Source organism: Hylobates moloch, unplaced genomic scaffold (assembly GCF_009828535.3).
Source record: "Hylobates moloch isolate HMO894 unplaced genomic scaffold, HMol_V3 SCAFFOLD_64, whole genome shotgun sequence".
NCBI classification, from domain to species: domain Eukaryota; kingdom Metazoa; phylum Chordata; class Mammalia; order Primates; family Hylobatidae; genus Hylobates; species Hylobates moloch.
Genome location: NW_026652339.1, coordinates 207,539 through 231,208, shown reverse-complemented (window position 1 = coordinate 231,208; position 23,670 = coordinate 207,539). Strand labels below are relative to the sequence as shown.

General features: G+C 46.6%; 2 protein-coding genes across 2 annotated transcripts in view; both read right to left on the bottom strand.

Annotated features, from left to right (window-relative positions):
- Positions 1-13,888, bottom strand: part of LOC116463793 (regulatory-associated protein of mTOR-like) — a 193,110-nt gene extending 179,222 nt beyond the window's left edge. Inside the window, exon 1 of the mRNA XM_032754180.2 lies at positions 12,983-13,888. Within this exon, the coding sequence (XP_032610071.1) occupies positions 12,983-13,144 (162 nt within the window). The 5' untranslated portion in view covers positions 13,145-13,888. The remainder of the gene's footprint in view (positions 1-12,982) is intronic.
- A 2,276-nt stretch (positions 13,889-16,164) lies between these two features.
- LOC116463790 (large ribosomal subunit protein eL32-like) lies at positions 16,165-16,572 on the bottom strand. The gene has a single exon (XM_032754182.1). The coding sequence runs from the start codon at positions 16,570-16,572 to the stop codon at positions 16,165-16,167; it is 408 nt and encodes a 135-aa protein (XP_032610073.1).
- Positions 16,573-23,670: the final 7,098 nt, after the last annotated feature.

Genomic DNA, 23,670 nt, shown 5'->3' with positions numbered 1-23,670 from the left:
CATTCCAGCTTCGAGTCCATGATTAAATGAGGACAATGGAGCTGGTTTCCCATGGCTGGGGAGGGAGTGGCAGCAGGCAAAGTGGGAAGGGCAGAACACATCATGGTGAGGAGCTGGACTGCAGCTCTCTCTACACATCCATGGTTCCAGCATACACAGAGAAACAGAGGTAAACAAGACACAGACAGCGCCATCCTCTCTCTCCTGCTCAGAGGGCCAACCAACAGGAGACACATGCCACACCAACGGCAAAGCACACAGCCCAACTCTAAATGCACATGTTCTTGGCTTCTCAATGCCATTCCCCACTAACAGGAACCAGGCTCCTTGGAGAAAAGGTTAATTCCAGGACTGAGGCAGGGAGGGCACAGAGTGAGCTTGGGCCCTCTGGTTGTGCTGGAAATTCAGGACGTGCTCCTAAACAGGTATGGCAAAAGGGCAGCATCAGTCAGGAGGCGGCCACTCAGCAAGAAAGGGCTTGATGGTAATGGATCAAATGAGCATGACAGTACTGGGACAAGGCACTGTCGTGTGTTCCTGATGGGATTCACTGACAAAGGCGCATCATTACCCAAAATGCCCCATCTGAGTGTGAATATGAGGAAAGACTAGGTAGCTCAAATTCAGGACATTCAACAACATGCAAGGCCAAAAAATGCAGAGACAGAAAGCACAACAGTGGTTACCAAGGGCTGGGGAAGGGGAATGGGGAGTTGGTGTTTAATGGAGACAGTTTCAGTCCGGGAAGACGGAAAGCTTCTGGAGATGGCTGCTGGTGGCGGCTGCTGGTGGCGGCTGCACAAGCATGTGGGTGTGCTTGCTGCCACTGAACAGTGTGCTGAAAGACGGTCGAGATGGTAAATTCACAGTTAAAAAAAATCAAGGTCAAGAAAGTCTAAAACAGACTGAGAGACTCCTTTAGATTAAGGCAGGCTACACAGACGCAACCACCAAATGCAACGCGTGATCCTGGGTGATGGGCGGGGCATAATGAGGACATTGCTGGGCAGGCAGCAACACCTGCCCTTCTGAACTACAGACGGCCGGGAGCACATATCCATGATACATGTCCTGATTCTCACAACTGCACTGTGCTCACGTAAGAAAATGGCCTCCTCTAAGGAGACAGACACAGTGTTTAGGAGTAGAAGGGGGACGGCATCTCCAGCTCAGTCTGAATATGTAAATGGAGGGTGACAGTAAACAAGGCGAGATGCAAACAATCTGGGAACCTGGGCAAAGGCTATAGGGAAGCTCATGATACTATTCTTACAGGTTTTCCGTCAGTTTGAAATTACATCAACATTTTAAAATACAAAAAGTACTAGTCAAGAACAATAAACACACCCGAAAAATATACCGACAGCTGGGTAAAATTCAAACTTGTTATCAGCGACTGCCTCCTCTTCCGCTGTTTCCTGTTCTGCCTCTAAAGGCATGAAAATTCTCTGCAGTCACACCTACCAATATGCGACAAGTTGAAGGGTTTCGGGGGTTTTTTTGAGACAGGGTCTAGCTCTGCCACCCAGGCTGGAGGGCAGTGACACAATCCTAGCTCACCGCAGCCTTGACCTCCCTGACTCAAACCATCCCCTTGACTCAGCCATCCAAGTACCTGGGACCAAAGGCACATGCCACCATGCCCGGCTAATTTTTTGTATTTTTTGTAGAGACAGAGTTTCACCACATTGCCCAGTCTGGTCTCAAACTCCTGAGCTCAAATGATCCAAGTGCCTCAGCCTCCCAAAGTGCTGGGATTACAGGCATGAGCCACTGCGCCCAGCCTAGAACACAGTTAAAGCATTGATTTACAATGCCAAGTATTTACTGGAATGGCATTTTCCATATATTTATGTATTTATTAATTATTATTTTTTGAGACAGAGTCTCGCTCTGTCGCCCAGGCTGGAGTGCAGTGGCACGATCTCGGCTCGCTGCAACCTCTGCCTCCCGGGTTCAAGTGATTCTCCTGCCTCAGCCTCCTGAGTAGCTGGGATTACAGGCATCTGCCACCATGCCCAGCTGATTTTTGGATTTTTAGTAGAAACAGGGTTTCACCATGTTGGCCAGGCTGGTCTCAAACTCCTGACCTCAAGTGATCTGCCCTCCTCAGCCTCTCAAAGTGCTGGGATTACAGGCGTGAGCCACTGTGCCTGGCCATTTTCCATATGTTTAGACTTAGAAAAAGGTAGCAAACTTCAGCTCTCCTGAAACAAGTATTGTAGATGACCAAAATATCTTTTTATTTTTGTATTTATTGATTGATTTATTGAGTTAGTGATTTATTTTGAGACAAAGTCTCATTCTGTCGCCCAGGCTAGAATGCAGTGGCATGATCTTGGCTCACTGCAACCTCCACCTCCCGGGTTCAAGCGATTCTCATACCTCAGCCTCCCAAGTAGCTGGGATAACAGGCATCCACCACCACGCCTAATTTTTAAATTTTTGGTAGAGATGGGTGTTTCACCATGTTGACCAGGCTGGTCTTGAACTCCCTTCCTCAAGTGATCCTCCCACCTTAGCCTTCAAAATTCCTTTTTAAAGTCATTTGAATAAGAGGAGGATAGACTCAGAAACCTGGAGGACACCTCCTATGTGTAATCCACATGCTATCTTGTTGAAACTCTAGCTCTAGAACTCCACAGGGTGATAATGAGGAGGACATGTTCTTACCCATCTCAAGACTCTTCCACAGCTCTTCAGAACGGAACAATGAGACAGAGTTTCACTCTGTCACCCAGGCTGAAGTGCAGTGGCAAGATCTTGGCTTACTGAAACCTCCACCTCCCGAGTTCAAGCGATTCTCCTGCCTCAGCCTCCCAAGTAACTGAGATTACAGGCACCCTCCACCATGCCCGGCTCATTTTTTGTTATTTTTAGTAGAGATGGGGTTTCGCCACGTTGGGCAGGCTGGTCTCGAACTCCGGACCTCAGGTGATCCACCCACCTCGGCCTCCCAAAGTGCTGGGATTACAGGCGTGAGCCACCGTGCCCGGCCAGCATGTTTTAAGTTTTTTTGTTTTTTTTTTAATCTAGGTAGATGGTCTCTTTGTGACTCCTGAAACTCACATGAGACTCACTAATGAAAAGTATATCCACTTCAAGAGCAAATAAAAAGAGCGGAACTGTACCAGCCAGCCAGTCCACACTACACCCACAAACTCCACCCACTGGAACCCATCCACTTCACATTCTATTTCTACCTTCTTCAAATCAGTAGGATCCATGCTCTATCATCCACTCCTACTGCAGCTGCCTCTTTTGTGGCTCCCAAGGTTTCTTTTTTTGCTGTTTTATTGAAACAGGGTCTCACTCTATTACTCAGCGCAATCATAGCTTACTACTGCAGCCTCAACCTCCCAGGCTCAAGCAATCCTCCCACCTCAGCCTCCTGAGTTGCTGGGACCACAGGCGTGCACCACCATGTCCGGCTTATTTTTTACTTTTTGTAGAGACAGGGCCTCACTTTGTTGCTTAGGTTGGTCTCAAATTCCTGGGCTCAGCATGTAGTTGGTGATGGGGAGCTGCCCCAGGAGCCCAGCTACGGAATTGTTGTGTATAAATTTGTGTTTAGAAAGATCTTATTGTCTGTGGATGGAGTAGAGGGATTGGAGAGGTGAGACAGAATTCTGGAGAAATAGGAGGCCCTGATGGTGGCTATGTAGCCACAAGTAAGGCCACTGCCCTTACAATCACACAAGCGCTCATGTGAATGTCTCATGTGAGTCTCGGGAACCACAAAGAAAGTATCTACCTAGACTTAAAAAAAAAAAAATTTTAGATCCTCCCAGTTCAGCCTCCCAAAGTGCTGGAATTACAAATGTGAGCCACCACGCCTGGCCCCCAGGGTTTCTCACCTGGATTAGCACAACTCCTCTCCACTTGGTGCCCCCACCTCCAGTCTCGCCCCTCTCCAATCGCCCCACTCCATCCATAGCCAATAAGGTATTTCAAAACACAAATTTATGCACAGCAACTCCCCAGCTGGAATCCTGGGGCAGCTCCTCATCACCAACTACATGAAGTCACTGGCTGCTGGGAGTTTAATGCTGGTCAATGTGAATGATTTCTTTCATAAATGCAGTTCAATGCAAATGATTTACTTATTTAATATTAAATCAAGATGCTCCCAGTAATAATGTCATTCTCACCTGTAATTACTATAATTGATACCTATACTTGTGTATTATAATTTGGTGCTACCGTGTCTGTCAGTCTGTCTAGGCAGCAGGGCCCTGGAGAGACAGGACACTTCTTGTGAGCTGTCCACCTTGGCTGAACCTCTGGCCGCCTCCTCCTTGCCAGACAGAGTAGACGTTCCTCCAGACAGACTGGGTGTTCCTCCACTCCCAGCACAAGAGCTACTGGGTGGGCGGTGGTGCATCTCCCTCTGGACACACACTAGAAATCTGGAGCAATAGAAGGCCCTGATGGGGCTACGCGGCCACATGTAAGGCCACTGCCCTCACAATCACACAAGCTCTTCACAAACACCCTCCCAGCTCCAAGTCCAGAGACCTCAACAGTTCCTTAGGCAGGGAGAATGGAAAGAGGGCAACAGATTAGGGCCTTTACGTTTCTTATCTAATTTCACTTCAAGGCCCTGCCTGACATTTCTGACCAGCCACCTGATATCCTCAAGCCCTTCTTCCTGACTTAAGGATGAGGCCCACTTTCTTTTAACTACACTAATAACTCTCAAACATCTGGCAGCAGGGCCCCTTTACGATCTTAAAGTTTCCTGAAGACCCTCAAAGAGCTTTTTTCTGAGTTTCATTTGTCAACATTTTCAGTATTGAAGGTTAAAACAGAAAGAAAAACATAATTGATACATTTATGAATTCATTTAAAAATCAAACTTACTATATGTTCAAATAAATAACATTTCTACAAATAACTATATTTTCAAAAATTGTCAGTTATCTTGTCACTTGTCTCAGGTGGCTTTTTTTAGATTTTTGCAAATCTCTTTAATATCTGGCTTCATAGAAGACAACTGGATCCTCATTTTTTTTTTTTTTTTGAGATGGAGTTTCACTCTGTTGCCCAGGCTGGAGTGCAGTGGTGCAATCTCGGCTCACTGCAAGCTCCACCTCCCGGGTTCACGCATTTCTCCTGTCTCAGCCTCCCAAGTAGCTGGGACTACAGGTGCCCGCCACCACACTCGGCTAATTTTTGGTATTTTTTAGTAGAGACGGGGTTTCACCATGTTAGCCAGGACGGTCTCTATCTCCTGACCTTGTGATCTGCCTGCCTCAGCTTCCCAAAGTGCTGGGATTACAGGCGTGAGCCACCGCGCCCGGCCTTGGATTCTCATTTTTGTTGCCACATTCAATTGGTTGAAATACACCGTTTTGGTTGAAGTATGTGAGAAAAATCTGGCCTCACAAAGATACATGATGGCAGGAGTATCAGAATATCCAAATAATTGAGAATATTATTATTTGATATTACAACAAAACTGAGTAAGTGGTAGTTTCTTAAAGATCTGTTGCAATCTATTTGAATAAAATATTTAAACTCTCACTATAGGCAACATAGTGAGACCCCATCCCTACAAAAAATCCAAAAAAAAAAAAATCTAGGCATGGTGACTGACACCTGTAGTCCCAGCTACTCAGGAGGCTGAGGCAGGAGGATCACTTGAGCCCAGGAGGTCAAGGATGCAGTGAACTGTGAAACAAACAAGTAACAACAACAAAAACACATACACGCACACAATAGAACATCAAGCAGGGTGTGGTGGCTGACCTCTGTAAACCCAGCACTTTAGGAGGCCAAGGCAGGTGGATCACCTGAAGTCAGGAGTTCGAGACCAGCATGGCCAATATGGCAAAACCCCGTCTCTACTAAAAATATAAAAATTAGCCAGGCGTGGTGGCAGGCACATGTAATCCCAACTACTCAGGAGGCTGAGGTGGAAGAATTGCTTGAACCTGGGAGGTGGAGGTTGCAGTGAGCCGAGATAACGCCACTGCACTCCAACCTGGGCAACAGGGCAAGATTCCGTCTTTAAAAAAAAGAAAAAAAAAAAAAAACACCTATCCACTGGTGAACTTTTTATACCCTATTACATTAAAATCCACTGATCTAACATTGAATGGATCTTTTACCTATGGATGATTTTGTAATATCATGGATTGGTCATCTGGAAATATTGGTTCACTGAATTATGCAGATGTTCCAAATGTGGGCACATTTCATTCTACAACATTAATTCCATTCATTAACATCACTATGGATCTCACCAGAAACATCTTTAAGTCTTGGGAAGCTGCCAAGCTCACAGTGGCAGATACAAGTTTTCCAAAACCAATTTTCACTTGAAGGTTCAAATTTCATGACTGGCAACAAATACTGTCAGTTGTATTCCTTGAAGTGACAGCTCACTGAGTTCATTTTCAAAAACACATCTGCCAAGTACACAGGCCTGAACATCCAGAGGCGGACACAGGCCTGAACATCCAGAGGCGGCCTGTCGGTGATTCCTTTGGGATGTGCTGTGTCCATGAAGGTAGCAGATGCTCCTCCTCCAGGCAGCCACTGGGCTTTGCCTGCAGGAGAAGGAGCAGCACACACAGTCCGAAAAAGATGTGTGCTTAAATAGTCAAGATTTAGTAAAAGTCATCATTTTCACTGCTTTATTAGCAAGGACATTCTCTCCGTGTGCATGGCAAAGAAATCAGGAACTAGTAGTACAGCTTGGCACCACTGTCTTGATTCATCACTTTTGCACTATCAGTGCAGATATCAACAGAGTGGAAAAGGCCAATAGTGTTCCATTATTATGAAAACAGTTTTGACCTTGTGGATCCCTGCAAGGGTCTAGGGGAAGCCCCAGTGCACAGGGCACATGCTGTGAGCAGACTGAGTATCATTCTCTGTCTGCTGAATGTTGGTCTGCTGGTCTGCTATTTTAGACCCCGTGACCTCTTAACATAAATTTTTCAGTTGAGACATTATGATACAGTTTTGTTTTATTTTGAACTAAACTTTGTTTCTCCCTCTGGACAGATTCCACTTCCTCTCACTGCTAGCCATGTTACTTATGTAACTTTAGGTAAGCCATTCAATTAAAACCTCAGTTACCTCATCAGTAACATGGAGATAATGATCCCTAGGTAATTTATGGTGCTGTTGAGCCTTAAAGATAAGGTACATGGAAGCCCTTTGTAAACTATCCATTTTGTATCAGTATAGTTTTGTTGAATCCCTACTATGTGCCAAGCACTGTCCCATGGACTAGCATAGACTAGACTACGTCCTTGCTTTATGATGAAAAGCTCACATCTCCAGGAGGAAGTAGGGAGAAAAATATCAGAGAAATAAAGAGCCATCATGAGGGATTATGAGTGACAGGGTGGCTGCTTCAGATGGGGTGATGGTGGGCCTCTCTGAGGAAGGGACCTAGATGCTAAGTATGAACGACAAGAAGGAGCCAGGTGTGCAAAGATCAGAGAGAAAAGCATTCCAGGAGTTTCTATCTAAGAAGCAGAAAAGGCAGGCAGAGGCCAAATCATGAAGGCTTTGTGAACCAGCAAGAGGAGTCTGACTTCTACTTTAAGCACAGAGGAAGCCAATGGAGACCACCAGTAAGGAAGTAATAGAATCTGATTCACACTTTCAAAAAATCCCTCTGGCCAGGTGTGATGGCTCACGCCTGTAATCCCGCACTCTGGGAGGCCAAGGTGGGAGGATCACTTGAGCTCAGGAGTTCAAGACCAGCCTGGCCAACATGGTGAAACTGCATCTCTACTAAAAATACAAAAAATTAGCCGAGCATGATGTCATGCACTGGTAGTCTCAGCTACTAGGGAGGCTGAGGCACGAGAATCTCTTGAACTCAGGAGGCGGAGGTTGCAGTGAGCCGAGATCACACCACTGCACTCCAGCCTGAGGGACAGGGAGACTCCATTTCAAAATAAATAAAAATAAAAATAAAAGATCCCTCTGACTGCTATGTGAAAAACTGGTTGTAGGGCAAGAATGGACATAGGGAGACCAGTTGGGACACAAATGGAGTGTCCAGACAAGAAATGATGGCTGCCTGGACTGGGGCTGCATCAGTGGAGACAAAATGAAGCAGGCCAATGTAAGACATGCTTTGGAAGTAAGGCTGATGGGTTCTAATGAATTGGATGGGGCAATAAAGAGAGGGAGAGGAAAGAATTAAGGATAAACTCTAAACTTACAGCTTGAACAACTGAGTGGATGGTGGTTGTGGCAAGTGGTGATGGAGAAAACTAAGAAAAAGCAGGCAGTAGGCATCTGAGACAGAAATTTCAGGCCAAATCAGAACTAAAGATTGGGGGTTTAAGCATCACTGGCATGTAGACAGTATTTAAAATCATGGGCCCCATTGAGATCTGCTAGGGAGGGGCACACCCACAACAGAGAATGGGGTCCAAGATCAATTCCTGGGGTGCCCCTGCATTTAGGTGTCAGGTAGCAAAGGAGTCTGAGAAGGAACAACTAGTGACCTAAGAGGAAAATCCGAGTTTTGTGAAGACACAGAAGCAAGTGAGGAAAGAGCTTTATAAAGAGGCCATGGTCCACATTGTGGAATGCTGCTGAGAGATGAAGTAAGAACAGAGAAGGACAGAGAAGAGAACTTTAGATTTAGCAACAAACCGGGTCCATATGGAGAGCAGTCTCAGGGGAGTAGAACAGGGCGCAGTTGGAATGTGGACAGGACGCAAGGTGAGGAAAGCAGAGGGGGTAGTGTAGATTATCAAGGATCACTATTACCCTTGCTGAAAAGACCACATAAACCTTTGGCAGTCCAAGTATAAGCTGAACAGATCTACTCTGCTTCCTCCATGACCTATGCAAACTATGGCTACAGAGCAATGCAACTGAGTCTAGAGAATGGTTTACAAAATAGCCTTCTTCATCTTACCGTTTCATCCCCTACACATGTAGACATAGCATGCCTGTCGGTGGTCCTACACATGCATGGAAATAGTGTGTCTGACAATGACCCCACATGTGTACACAGAATGTGTCTGCCAGGGGTGCTACATGCATGTAGACAGTGTGTCTGTCAGTCTATATGTGTGTAGACATAGCATGTCTGTCAACACTTTCAGAGCAATAGCTCTCAAGCATCCCTGATTCCATCCCACATATTCCAGGCAAAAGAGTCATCTGAGACTAGTTATCCCCACTGTCCACTTTCCAGTAGGAAAATGAACTCTGTGATAACTATAAAGTATCACAGTTAGACCAGGCGCTGTGGCTCACACCTGTAATCTCAGCACTTTGGCAGGCCGAGGCGGGTGGATCACCTGAGGTCAGGAGTTTGAGACCAGCCTGGCCAACATGGTGAAACCCCGTCTCTAATAAAAATACAAAAAAAATCAGCCAGGCGTGCTGGCAGGCGCCTGTAATCCCAGCTACTCAGGAGGCTGAGGCAGCAGAATCGCTTGAACCCAAGAGGCGGAGCTTGCAGTGAGCCAAAAACACAAATAGGGGAGATATATACATATCTGTTTTAGCCAAAGGTCTGTGAATGATTCATTTTGAACTACAATTCATACATGTCTAGTTATTTGAAAACTGCAAACTAAAAACACTATGGATACATGTATGCCTCATTCACTATACATACTAGAATTAACCAAACAACAAACTAACAATAATAATTTTAAACTAACAGTAACTTAGAAATTAAAATGTGGTAAAAGTGGCATTTGAAAACCAAGACTGATTCAAAACAAAGATGGTAGGAATCCCAACTGAGAGCGGACATGGGCTGTAGCTCTGGAAGGATGCCAAGTGTTGAGTGGCAAAAAAAACTTCTTGGGAGTCATCAGTCAGTCAACTTTGGTAAAGATGTCAATTTTAGGAATCTGTAGCAAGGCTACTAAATAGGATGCCAGTAAGTAATCATTAATATATGTACAAAATAAAAGTGTATGGAATTGCATATTAATCACAAGAAGAAGCAAAATCTCAGCTTGCATTTAGGACAGTCAATGGCCACCAGGAAGTAGTTGATGTAGCTCCTAGCACAGAACAACCACACACACACATTTCACTTTACAAACATGCTGCTCCACCAGACTGGAGGCTACCTCCAGCACAGTGGGACAGTGTGGCCTGGAGGCCTGGGTAACAGAGATTCTTACGTAGGTAACCCACTGGTCAAAAAACACCCCAGGGCCAAGCGCTGTGGCTCACACCTGTAATCCCAGCACTTTGGGAGGCTGGGGCTGGTGGATGACCTGAGGTTGGGAGTTCAAGACCAGCCCGGCCAACATGGTGAAACCCATCTCTACTAAAAATACAAACAAATTAGCCAGGTGCCTGTAACCCCAGCTACTTGGGAGGCTGAGGCAGGAGAATAGCTTGATCCTGGGAGGCGGAGGTTGCAGTGAGCCAAGACCACACCACTGCACTCCAGCCTGGGCAACAAGAACGAAACTCCGTCTCAAAAAAAAAAAAAAAAAAACACCCCAGGCTGAGCGTGTTGGCTCACGCCTGTAAGCCTAGCATTTTTGGAGGCCAAGGCAGGAGGATTGCTTGAGCCCAGGAGTTCAAGACCAGCCTGGGCAACATAGTGAGACTCCCCAACCCCAGGCATAGTGGCGCACACTTATAGTCTCAGCTACTGGGGAGGCTGAGGTGGGAGGATCACTTGGGCCCAGCAGGTCGAGGCTGCAGTGAGCCGTGTGATCTCACCACTGTACTCCAGCCTGGATGACAGAGCAAGACCCTGTCTCAAAAAAAGAAACAGAAAAACACTCCACAAATGGGGTTTGTTCAGCCTGCAGTGTTGGACTACAATGTGTCTGGTAATATATCTGAATCAGTACGAATATTCACATTAAAAAAAAAAAAAGTCTGCTGGCTTCTCAAAGACAGAGAGGCCTGGCCAAGGCCCAGTTGCCCCTTCAGTTATGGCATCAGGGAGCCCCTGTTCTCACCCTCCAGAAACTGTCACACACACTGTGTCAAATGTCAACTGCCATTTATCTTTATCTTTGAACCTATGCTATTATTCTTCTTAAATGTGGCCTGTTTCATTCTCTTATGCTACCTTCCCACTATTAGTATCATTTGAGTTTGCAACTTCTGTCCTATAGGGTGTGTGATACAGTCCCTCAAGGTCTGACCTGAGGGAAGAGATGACAAGATTCCAAACTCCCACAAACTCAACTGAAGATGTTAGCTGCTGATTTTCTCCACTGAAAAACATGATACAGCAAACTTTCTCCCCAGCTCCTTTCTAAGCAGCAATCTCAGTAGTCACTAAGAGTCACAGAACTTTTGTTTCTCTTAACAACCTGTGAAAAGGTTATTAGGGAATGTTGATCATTCACAAATTAATGTTTTAATTAAAAGGTCAAACGTATACTCATTAATCAGTTTCAAAGAGTCAGAACATAGGTTTAGGACAGCAGAGGGAACCACATTTCAAAAGAACAAAAAAAAAACTGCCCTCCACACAGAATTTTTAAAAAAAGTCTTTTCATATATGTATAGCAACCACAAAAGCTTTTAACTATATAATTAGTACTAAAGATATCCTAAGATAGAATTTATACAAACTCCCCCAATGACTAACTTAACTCCTTTAACTGCTTTTGGATGAAACAAATTTTCCTAACCGTTTAGAAGTAAGCCAAATCAGTAACTAAAGTACTGGTTACTACTGACTGACTGACTAGAGTCACCAGAAGTTTTATTTATTTATTTATTTATTTATTTATTTATTTATTTTTGAGACAGAGTCTCAGTCTGTCTCCCAGGCTGGAGTGCAATGGCACGATCTCAGCTCACTGCACCCTCTGCCTCCCAGGTTCAAGCGATTCTCCAGCCTCAGCTTCTCAAGTAGCTGGGATTACAGGCACCTGCCACCAAGCCCGGCTAATTTTTGTGTTTTTAGTAGAGACAGGGTTTCACCATGTTGGCCGGGCTGGTCTCAAACTCCTGACCTCAGGTGATCCGCCCGCCTCAGCCTCCCAAAGTGCTGGGATTACAGGTGTAAGCCACCGCGCCTAGCCCAGAAGTGTAATCTTATATATATTCAACATCATATACTAAAAAACAATAATATTCCATAAACATATACATAAGACTAGAGGAAATCAAACATTGTAACACCAACTTCCTCTTTCATACCACTGAAACGTGCAAATAAAAGCAGCCTGGAGGGAGAAAATAACTTACAAAAAGACAAAGTATAAGTGTGCATAGATGAGAAGCGGTACCACTCTTTTGCTTTTGAGACCAGGAAATAGACGGTGTTTTATGAAGGACAAATTCAACAAAATTCGGCTGTTTTCTTTCCTACCAGCTGCTTGTGAGTCACTCTCCACACTCCAACACCATGTGGACACCCTAAAATCTGCACCCAAGTCTCAACGCCTCATACCCTAACTCACGATTAAAGAAATCCTGTCTCCAAGTTACAGTAACAGGACACTACGTAAAAGGAGGAAAGTCTAGCTTCAAGAGAAATTGTTTAGAAGACCAGAATGAAGTTCACTGTAACTTTAAAATAACTTTGCACTAATGTGTTACTAGTTGAACATTTTCCAGTAATCTCGTTTCCTATCATAGCATATCAGACTTCTGCACTTCACCCAGCTTGGATATTTTAAAAAGTAGACTAATCATGTGGGTATAAGCATTATATCGCACGTCGTCCTTCCTCTAAGTGTTAACAGAACTAAGTAGTATGCCAAAGTGCATGTAAATACTCGCAATGCTGTATTTTCAAATTTGCTTAACTTTTATTATCTGAATTAGAACTTAGTTGGAATTGAATTAACACTACCCAGTAACGACTAACCGAAACGGCCTTTTCCATTTTCAACCAAAAACTGCAGTCTGAAATGGCTTTTGCTTTCTAGTTGACTTACAACGTGTGGCTGAGGGGAAACGTCGGCGCTTTCCCAAGGACACTTTTCGGGCTGTAAACTTTCTTTGTTGGAGAAACTACCAAGTTCAAGGGGTGCCTTCGAAATCCACTTACCCGATCCTTCATCCTCCAGCTCTGAGCTAAGGATTTGGAGCCTTCAATTTTCTCACAGTGCCTCTTTTTCATAAAAGCCAAAGGTAGGTTCCAGTCTGTAAGATCAGCCTCATCTTCCTCCCCCAGGCCCAGAAGAGGCGATTGCAGCATTTCGGACTCCATCAGTGGGGGAGGGGGTGGGGGAGTCCTTGGCAGCAAGCGCTCGAGAACCTCCAGCCTTAAAAACTAGCGTGTACCAGAATTGGTGAAATAAGAAACAAAAACGGGAAATCGAAAACCAAATGGATAGAGTGCGGAGACCCTTACTCAGGCAAAAAGTCTGAGATCCTTATCTCTAACTCTGAGCGGGAAGTGGGCAGGTGGGGGCCGCTAGGAAATGGGGCAGCCCAAGAAGCTCCGCAGACACACACCACCCCAGGTCCCAAGCCACTGGCTGCTCCTGAGGCTGTACGTTTCCAGAGGGGCTGCGAGGGGAGCTGCCAAAAGCGTAAGAGACTTCAGGCCTCACGATGACCCTGCTCTCGGCCTCCAACGCCTCAGCTGCTCCGAGGACAGGCAGGCCGCTCTTGGTGCCGGTTCGCCCACTGGGCCGACTAGGCTGAGGTCTCCGGCCAAGGGATCGGGTTCAAAGGGCCCTGGGTCTCCTCCAGCAACTCTCAGCCCTGCGGGTCCCGCACTCGTCTGAGCTGCTGCACCCAGAGCCAGAACCGGCCCATCGTGCTCGCCCGCACCCGGTTCCTCAACCTCAGGTCCGCGCGGCCTGGCTGGTCCTGGCCTTCAGCCCCGAGGCTCTCTCCTGCCTGAGAACGAGTCCTGAGAAACGGGCGACACGGAACCACGGAGGAAACGGACAATGTGGGCTTATTGGGTCAGGGGAGCTTTGCCCTCTGCTTTGGAGCCACAGTGAAACTCATCTCATCAGCACATCAAGGAGGACGCCATATTGCCAGGACCCAGAATGCACCGCGGCCTACGGCGTGGCCGACAGACCAAACCTCCTCAGAGCGTTCTCGCCGCGCCACCCAGAATGCAGCGAAGGAAAAGGAGTCCCCGACCTCGTTACCTCGGTTACCATAATTCCGTTTTCCCCAGTTAATCGCCGTTTGTTCAGTAGAGGCGTGTTATTAAAGTCAATCCTACAAATGAAACTGTCGGTTTAATTTATTTTTTCAAAAACATTGTTATTATAAATGAAGTTACATGCTCCTGAAATTAAAGGAATCAACCGCCTTGTTTCTTCCAGATTTTGAAAAAGCGGCAAAAGCTTCACTGATAATATTAGAAAATATTAAAAAACACTGATAATATTAGAAAATATAGTACTTTTATTTGGAGTGTAGTATTCTCCAGCGTCAATCAGATTTTCTCTTTAATTTTTTCATAGAGAACCAAGTGAAAGGCCGGGCGCAGTGGCTCACGCCTGTAATCCCAGCACTTTGGGAGGCCGAGGCGGGCAGATCACGAGGTCAAGAGATCGAGATCAGCCTGGCCAACATGGTGAAACCCCGTCTCTACTAAAAATACACAAACTAGCTGGGCGTGGTGGCGCACGCCTGTAATCCCAGCTACTCGGGAGGCTGAGGCAGGAGAATCGCTTGAATCCAGGAGGCGGAGGTTGCAGTGAGCCGAGATCATGCCACTGCACTCCAGCCTGGGAGACAGAGCAAGACTCTTCAGATGAAGAAGAGTCTGAAGCAACAAAAGAAGAGAAGAGTCTGAAGCAAGATTAAATGAAAAAAAATTTCATCGAATACAATTTTTTGTTTAATCTGTTTCGTTTTCTGAGCAGTTTATCCTTTTTAAATTCTTTTTCCCATTTCTTGGTAGTAGTAGTTTATTCTTATTTTGATATAGCTTCACGTGCAGACATCTAAAACTACATTTCTGTGCGTGGAGGCAAGCCTCTTGTGTGACTTTCTCTTTTTCAATTCAGGAAATTTGGCTCATTTACAATGTGTAGAGAACTGTGTAAGGTGGACTATAAAACCAAATGTAGGTCGAGCACCGTGGCTCATGCCTATAATCCTAGCCCTTTGGGAAGCCGAGGAGGGTGGATCACGAGTTCAGGAGTTCGAGACCAGCCTGGCCAACATGGTGAAACCCCGTCTCTAATAAAAATACAAAAATTAGCTGGGCGTGGTGGCGTGCATCTGTAGTCTCAGTTGCTCGGGAGGCTGAGGCAGGAGAATGGCTGGAACCTGGGAGGCAGAGGTTGCAGTGAGCCAAGATTACACCACTGCACTCCAGCCTGGGTGACAGAGTGAGACTCCGTCTCAAAAATAAATAAATAAATAAATAAATAAATAAATAAATAAATGAGGCCAGGAGTGGTGGTGCACACCTGTAATCCTAGCACTTTGGGAGGCTGAGGTGGGTGGATCATGAGGTCAGGAGTTCAAGACCAGCCTGACCAAGATGCTCTTGATCTCTCAGGATGGTTTTCCTGGGCTTAGACACATGTGGCCATCCATATCAAAATCTTGATGGCATTTGTGTTCCTTTCAAAATGAGAATGAAGATTACAATCCCAGACCTTTCTCACCCAGCGCAAAGCAAGCCTTTAATAAAGGCTCTAGGATTAAATCATTGTCATTCCGCACATTCGTTTGGTTATTACATCCCACGGAGCCAATTCTCCTATTGAAACTCAGGGCACCCTCTGTGTTGGCAGAGACTATCCTCACAATCACCAGCAGAGGCTTCAGGGATGCAGGGTCTTAGGAAGACCCTGTTCTCATCTGAAGGCAACAAAATAACTCCTGTCCTCTGCCTTGTCACCTTGCTCCCCGCCTCCGGTGGCTGTAGACAGCTGCATTCCAGCGGCTGTTGCAGGAAGTCACAGTTACAGAAAAGCAGCAACGCTAAACCCATTCATCCCCAACTAGCTCTGTGACCTGGGAAAGCCCACTGAATCTGTGTGCGACTCAGTTTCCTCACCTAGAACGTGTGTGACCTTGGGAAATCCATTTTTCTTATCTGAAATTCTAAGTGAAGGTGTCAGTGAGCATGTTGAAGTCCAAACCCACCAGGTGGTCAGAATCGCCCAGGAAACTAAAAATCAGGATGCCCAGCTTCCACCCCAGAGCCCCAGATCAGGGAGCAGGGAAACTGGGATTCAGAATCTGCATTTTTTTTGCAGGTTTTACAGTTTTATTTAAACACAAAACATGCACGTGAGCTGTCTACTCATTTTCTTCTCTGCGCAGCCTGGCATGGGGGTCAGTGACTCTGATGGCCAGCTGGGCAGCTCTTTCCACGGTGGCTTCACGGTTCCTGGAGGAAACACTGTGAGCGATCTCAGCACAGGGAGAGTTGTTGCACATCAGCAGCACTTCCAGCTCCTTGATGTTGTAGACCATGAACTTCCGGAAGCCAATGGGCAGCATGTGCTTTGTTTTTTTGTTGCTCCCATAACCAATGTTGGGCATCAAGATCTGGCCCTCGAACCTTCTACCAACCCTGTTGTCAATACCTCTGGGTTTCCACCAGTTAGGCTTAATCGTGACACATCGGTCTGACTGGTGCCAGATGATCTTCTTGGTTCTCTTTTTGATGATCTTGGGCTTCACAAGGAGTCTGAGGGTGGCCATGATGCCAAGGAGGAGATGGCTGCCACCTCCATAGGCAGCGCCAAGGAAGAGAGCCAGAATCTGAATTCTTAAATCAGGTCACTCTGATGATAGTTCACAGCCGGGCAGACTTGGAGGTCTTAGACAATATTCACTCTAAAGTCTCCTGCAGTGATTCAGTTCAGGTCCCATATTGGGCCCTCAATCAATATCTGTGGCAAATGAATGAATACTGTGAAGTAAATGTCCAAACTTCCGTCGGACAAAGTAGAAAGAGACTCACCCTCTCCTCAAAACAGCAGAACAAAACACACCCTCTACTGTTTCACAGATGTGACCCCAAGCCAGGGGGCCACACGAGGTCCCGGTCCTGGACTGAGGATGAAGACACACACACATCCTATGGTCCCCAACCTGCTGCCATTTCCTGCAGATTTCAGCAAAGCCTCTGCCCTCCTCTACCCTCGGTCTCCACATCTGTGACATGAGGAACCTGGAGAAGGCGAATTTCTAAGGATCCTTCCAGTTTGAAATTCTGTGATTCATGTAAAGACCAGAAAGGGGCTTGTGACTGCCCAGCTCTCACCGTGAAGATTCAAGGATGGGCTCGAATCATTTTATGGCATCTTGACATTTAAAAGAAACCTCGTTCTAGTATGTCATGGGTGATTCTCTTCAAGTCCCAGCCAAGCATTTGGAAGTGGCTCTAGGTTTTTGAAAGGCAGTGAGCATCTGTGAGTAATGGCAGGCTGGAAATTCAAGGGCTGACTTGTCTCACCTGGGTGATTCCATGACTGTGGCATGTGGTGGGCTGGCCACTTGGGGCTGCAGTTCCAATTTCCAATGTCTCCAGTTCTTCACAAGCAAGGACATCTATTGTCCACAGAGCCTCTAAATAAGATACTTTTTTTTTTTTTGAGACAGAGTCTTGCTGTTGTCGCCCAGGCTGGAGTGCAATGGCGCCATCTGCAACCTCCTCCCGGGTTCAAGCAATTCTCCTGCGTCAACCTCCCAAGTAGCTGGGATTATAGGTGCCCGCAACCACACCTGGCTAATTTTTGTATTTTTAGTAGAGATGGGGTTTCACCATGTTGGCCAGGCTGGTCTTGAACTCCTGACCTCAGGCAATCCGCCCGTCTTGGCCTCCCAAAGTGCTGGGATTACAGGCAAGAGCCACCGTGTCCCCAGCTAAAATACTTCAATCTTAAAAACAAATGTTAGGAATCTCAGAAAACACACAAACCTGGTTTGATTCAAGCTATGAAAATGGTCATGACCAGCCTGGGCAACATAGTGAGACCCTGTCTCTACCAAAAAAAAAAATTTAATATTTATACCTGTGGTCCCAGCTACTTGTGAGGCTGAAGCAGGAATTTGAGCCCAGGAATTTGAGGCTTCAGTGAACTATGATTGCACCACGGCACTCCAGCCTAGTCAGTAGACCAAGACCCCATCTTAATTTTAAAAAAAATACAGAAATAAAAAAAGAAAGTGGGGGAGGGTGTTGGCAACAACCTGCTCTATGAGTCTTTTACAGTCACTTATTCAAGGCTTGAACACAGAGGTGTTTGTAAGACCACATGCCACTAAAGCCTCCTGCTGGTGGTGAACATCAGCCTGCAGATGTGGGGCTGAAGGGGCTTCCAGGCCCAGCTAGGATCCAAAAAGAGTGGAACAGACCATGTGCAGTGGCTCACATCTGTAATCCCACACTTTGGGAGGCCAAGGTGGGAGGTTTGCTTGAGCCCAAGAGTTTGAGACTAGCCTAGGCAACATTGGGAAACCCTGTCTCGACAAAAAAAAAAAAAATCCTTTTTTTTGAGATGGTGTCTTGCTCTGTTGCCCAGAGTGAAGTGCAGTGGTGTGATCTCAGCTCACTGCAAACTCTGCCTCCCAGGTTCAAGTGATTCTCCAGCCTCAGCCTCCCGAGTAGCTGGGATTATAGGTGCCCACCACCACACCCAGCTAATTTTTGTATTTTTAGTAGAGACAGAGTTTTACCATGTTGCCAGGCTGGTCTTGAACTCTTGATCTCAGGTGATCCACCTGCCTCAGCCTCCCAAAGTGCTGGGATTATAGGCATAAGCCACCACACCTGGCCTCAACAATAAAAAATTGTTTAAATTAGCCAGTCATGGTAACATGTGTCTGTAGTACCAACCACTCAGGAGGCTGAGGTGGGAGGATGGCTTGAGCCCAGGAGTTTGAGGCTGCAGTGAGCTGAGATTGCACCACTGCACTCCAGCCTGGGCAATCGAGCAAAACTCTTGTCTCAAAAAAAAAAAAAAAAAAAAGGCAGAATAACCCTTGGTGTGCTTGAACAGAGTGGGGGCACCTTGTCCTAAAGGTAGACCAGATGACTCCTTCTAGCCCTAAAACTTGGACTGTTTGACAAACAATTAAACATATAGCAAAGTGAGCAAGAGGACAAATATAAAAACCTGAGTGTGGGGGGGCAAATATGACAGAAGGCAGGAGTGAATGCAGGGAGAAATGCAGGGGAAATGGGGGTGGGGGTTGTATAAATGGCTCAGATAAATAGCCCTTACCAGGAAGAACTAAGGTGGCTGGATATTCAGTCTCCGAGCTCAGCATTGACCCACTGCAACTGACCTAATCTTTTCCCAAAACAGAAGACCATCACAGCCGAGGCATTCCATTTGCAGGCAGAATGGGCTGCGTTCCATCCTGCAACATCGCCGCTTCTCTGCTAAATCAATCAAGGGCATTGAATGTGTTTTGTCATCAAGAATCAGGAGCAAGGCTGGAGGTCAGGGAACTTGAGAAAACCAGGTGCTTCGCTGAGCTGTTGTTTTCCATGCAGAGAGAACAGCCAGCTCCGGTCCTTTCCAGAAAAATCTATGCTTAGCTTAAAGGAAACCAAAATAGACATGAAGAACGTTGCTTTTGTCTGAGCATCATGACTCTGTTTTTAGTAAAACCCAAGCCACTCCCCTCTGCAGGTCAGATGCTTTGTTGACAGTGAAGTGAGAAGAGGAAGGAAAAGGAGGTAACAGGGCCGCAGTATCACCTTCAGCTGGGAATGTGAGGCTGCCAGGAGCCCAGCAAGGCTGTCTTCCCCTCTCCACCCGTCTAAAAATATGGTGGTATTTATGCATGTGATTTTCACCTTCTACAGCACACCTTTCTATTTTATTCATTTTTTTTATATAATAGGCATGTAGATCGATTAGCAGAAGTTATTCCCATTTTTAAAAGGGTCCCTGGGTAGCATAGGGACTGTGGTGAAAGTGCCTCTTACTGAATAAACTTCGCCTGCTGTCCACATTTCTTCCTTCAGAAGTGAGGATTTTTGCATAGCCCCAGCCTTAAAAAGCCAGCCAAGGAAAACCCGGCAAAGACAGAGCCGAGAAGGAAATGCATCAGGGAAGGGACTGCCTGAGAGCCCATCACGGAACTGGGACCTGCACCCCAGCCTCTCCTTCCCACCCTGGGCTGTTTTGTGAAGGGCAGTGAAGAGCCTCTCTGGGACGCCTGGAATGTGGAGCAAGACAAGGGCAAAGCAGCTGGGAGAGCAGGTGCCCAGGCCCAGTCCCCGCTGGGTAGCCTTCCAGCCTGGGCACCCTGACCGATGAGTCTGGATGGACTCGGGGAGCCATCTGCAAGGCTTTACGGCATCAGACGCTGCTGTCTATGGCCCTACGGATTCTTTGCGGAGAAGGGTTGAAGGTAGAGTGTCCACTGGAGGCCAAACATCCCATTATTGGGAGTCCCTTCCTTCCTCCCCCAGATCCTAAAGGTAGAATCACAAAGATGTGCTCTGTACCCATGGCGGATTTAAAAAGAAAAAAGGGGCCGGGTGAAGTGGCTCATGCCTGTAATCCCAGCACTTTGTGAGGCCGAGGCAGGCAGATCACCTGAGGTGGGGAGTTGGAGACCAGCTTGGCCAACATGACAAAACCCCGTCTCTATTTAAAAATACAAAAAAATTAGTCGGGTGTGGTGGTGCATGCCTGTAATCCCAGCTGCTTGGGAGGCTGGGGCCTGAGAATCGCTTAAATACAGGAGGTGGAGACTGCAATGAGCCGAGATCACGCCACTGCACTCCAGCCTAAGCGACAGAGTGAGACCCTATCTGAAAAAAGAATAAAAAAGAAAAAGAAAAATGGGGCCGGCGCAGTGGCTCACGCCTGTAATCCCAGCACTTTGGGAGGCCGAGGCGGGCAGATCACGAGGTCAGGAGATCGAGACCATCCTGGCTAACACGGCGAAACTCCGTCTCTACTAAAAATACAAAAAATTAGCCCGGCACAGTGGCGGGCGCCTGTAGTCCCAGCTACTCAGGAGGCTGAGGCAGGAGAATGCCGTGAACCCAGGAGGCAGAGCTTGCAGTGAGCCGAGACAGCGCCACTGCACTCCAGCCTGGGCAACAAGAGCGAAACTCCGTCTCAATAACAATAATAATAATAATAATACGCAAAATGAATTTTTGTAACCCTTCATTTTAATAATCTATGAAAATACAAAGAATGTGACCAACTGTCTCTTCTTAAACTCCCCACTTGTTATTTTATGTACTATTTACATAACATCAGTGATTCTCAAGCTCTCAGCTGAACAGTAGATCCTGAGGGGACAAAGGTAGCCCAACCATTGCTTCTGCTTTTCATAGGGGAGATTAGAGAAATATGCCTGTAAGTAAAATATGATAATCCTAACACTTAGTGAGTATTGATGGGGAGCCAAGCCTTTTTCCTGAGAACGAACACTTGTAACCCTCCTAATAACCCCTGGGAGGAGCTTGTGTTCTAGATCCATTGTATCAGCAAGGAAGTTGAGACACACAAAGATGAAATAACTTTCTCAAGATCTCTCCATTGACTAAGTCTGGGCAAAGATTCCAAGCACAGCCACCTGATGCTGAGCCCAGACCCTCGCAATGTGTGGCACAGTGCCCAGCATGGGGCAAGAGCGCCCATTAGCCTGCGAGTGGCCGCCGGGGGCCCTCCAGCGCCTGCTTGTGCTGGGAGTCACACAGGCCTCCGTTCCAGTTTTCACTCTGTCAATTCCTTGCCCTGAGGCTCTGGGAGAGGAGCTGGACTTACCCCAGCCCCATTTCATCTGTAACACTGGGAAACCAATAGTGTCTATTTCATAAGGATATTGTAAGTAACACTCATGAGCTGCAGAACAGTTTTAGTCAAAGGTAGACTAGACGTAGCACAGTGGTCCCATAAGATTACAATGGAGCTGATAAATTCCTATCACCTAGTGAGGCTGTAGTGGTCATAATACTGTAGCACAGTTACTTTTTTTGTTCGTTTGTTTGTTTTTGTTTTTTTGTTTTGAGATGGAGTTTCGCTCTTGTTGCCCAGGCTGGAATGCAGTGGCGCAATCTCGGCTTACTGCAACCTCCACCTCCCAGGTTCATGCAATTCTCCTGTGTCACCCTCCCAAGTAGCTAGGATTACAGGTGTGCGCCACCACACCTGGCTAATTTTTGTATTTTTAGTAGAGACAGGATTTCTCCATGTTGGCCAGGCTGGTCTCAAACTCCTGACCTCAAGTGATCCGCCCACCTCAGCCTCCCAAAGTGCTGGGATTACAGGCATGAGCCACCGCACCTGGCCCACGCCCAGCTAATTTTGTAGAGACAGGGTTTCACAATGTTGCCCAGGCTGGTCTTGAACTCCTGAGCTCAAACGATACACCTGCCTCAGCCTCGCAAAGTGCTGGGATTACAGGTGTGAGCCACCATGCTCGGGCTGTAACCTGGTTTTTAAAACGTGAAGAAAAAGACTGTAGACACGTGTAGAAATGTTGACATGTATTTTAAAGACAGGGTCTCACTCTGCCCAGACATGTGGACCAAGGGTCACAGGACCAGAAATGGGGAGGCCAGGGACCCACTGGTATTATGATCCCAGAAACACCATTCGACATTTTAAACAGCATCACGTCATACTTTGACCATTTTTATTTTAAAATTTAAAAGTAAAAAGTAATAGATGCTTGTTGGAGGAAATTGGAAAATGTTCCCAAAAATGAAGAAAATAAAAGTTAAGCAGAGGAATCAGTGTTCTGATTTTGTGAATTTCCTTTTTTCCTTTTCTTTTTGTCACATATATGTTTTTAAAAATTCTTTGACATTTAAAAGAAAACATTATTCTGAAACATTTTGAAAATAAAAGATCATCTGTTGGGTGCGGTGGCTCATGCCTGTAATCACAGCATTTTGGGAGGCCAAGGTGGGTGGATCTCTTGAGGTCAGGAGTTTGAGACCAGCCTGGCCAACATGGTGAAACCCCATCTCTACTACTATAAAAATTAGCTGGGCAGCCGGGCGCAGTGGCTCATGCTTGTAATGCCAGCACTTTGGGAGGCTGAGGCGGGTGGATCACGAGGTCAGGAGATCAAGACCATGGTGAAACCCCATCTCTACTAAAAATACAAAAAATTAGCCAGGCGTGGTGGCCGGCGCCTGTAGTCCCAGCTACTCGGAGAGGCTGAGGCAGGAGAATGGCATGAACCCGGGAAGCGGAGTTTGCAGTGAGCCGAGATTGCGCCACTGCACTCCAGCCTGGGCGACAGAGCGAGACTCCGTCTCAAAAAAAAAAAAAGAAAAAAGAAAATTAGCTGGGCATGATGGCGCATGCCTCTAATCTCAGCTACTCAGGAGGCAGAGGCAGGAGAATCACTTCAACCTGGGAGGCAGAGGTTGCAGTGAGTGGCGATCGTGCCACTGCACTCCAGCCTGGGTGACAGAGTGAGACTCTGTCTCAAAAATAAACACATAAATAAATAATGACCGGGTGCAGTGGCTCACGCCTGTAATCCCAGCACTTTGGGAGGCGGAGGCGGGCAGATCACTTGAGGTCAGGAGTTCCAGACCAGCCTGGCCACCATGGCAAAACCCCGTCTCTATTAAAAATGCAAAACTTAGCCAGGTGTGGTGGTGCGGGCCTATAATCCCAGCTGCTAGAGAGACTGAGACACGGGAATTGCTTGAACCGCAGAGGCGGAGATTGCAGTGAGCTGAGATTGTGCCACTGCACTCCAGCCTGGGTGACAGAGTGAGACTCTGTCTCAATCAATCAATCAATCAATCAATAAAATTCCAGATGCCCCAGTTGCACCCATTTCATCACAATGTTAGGG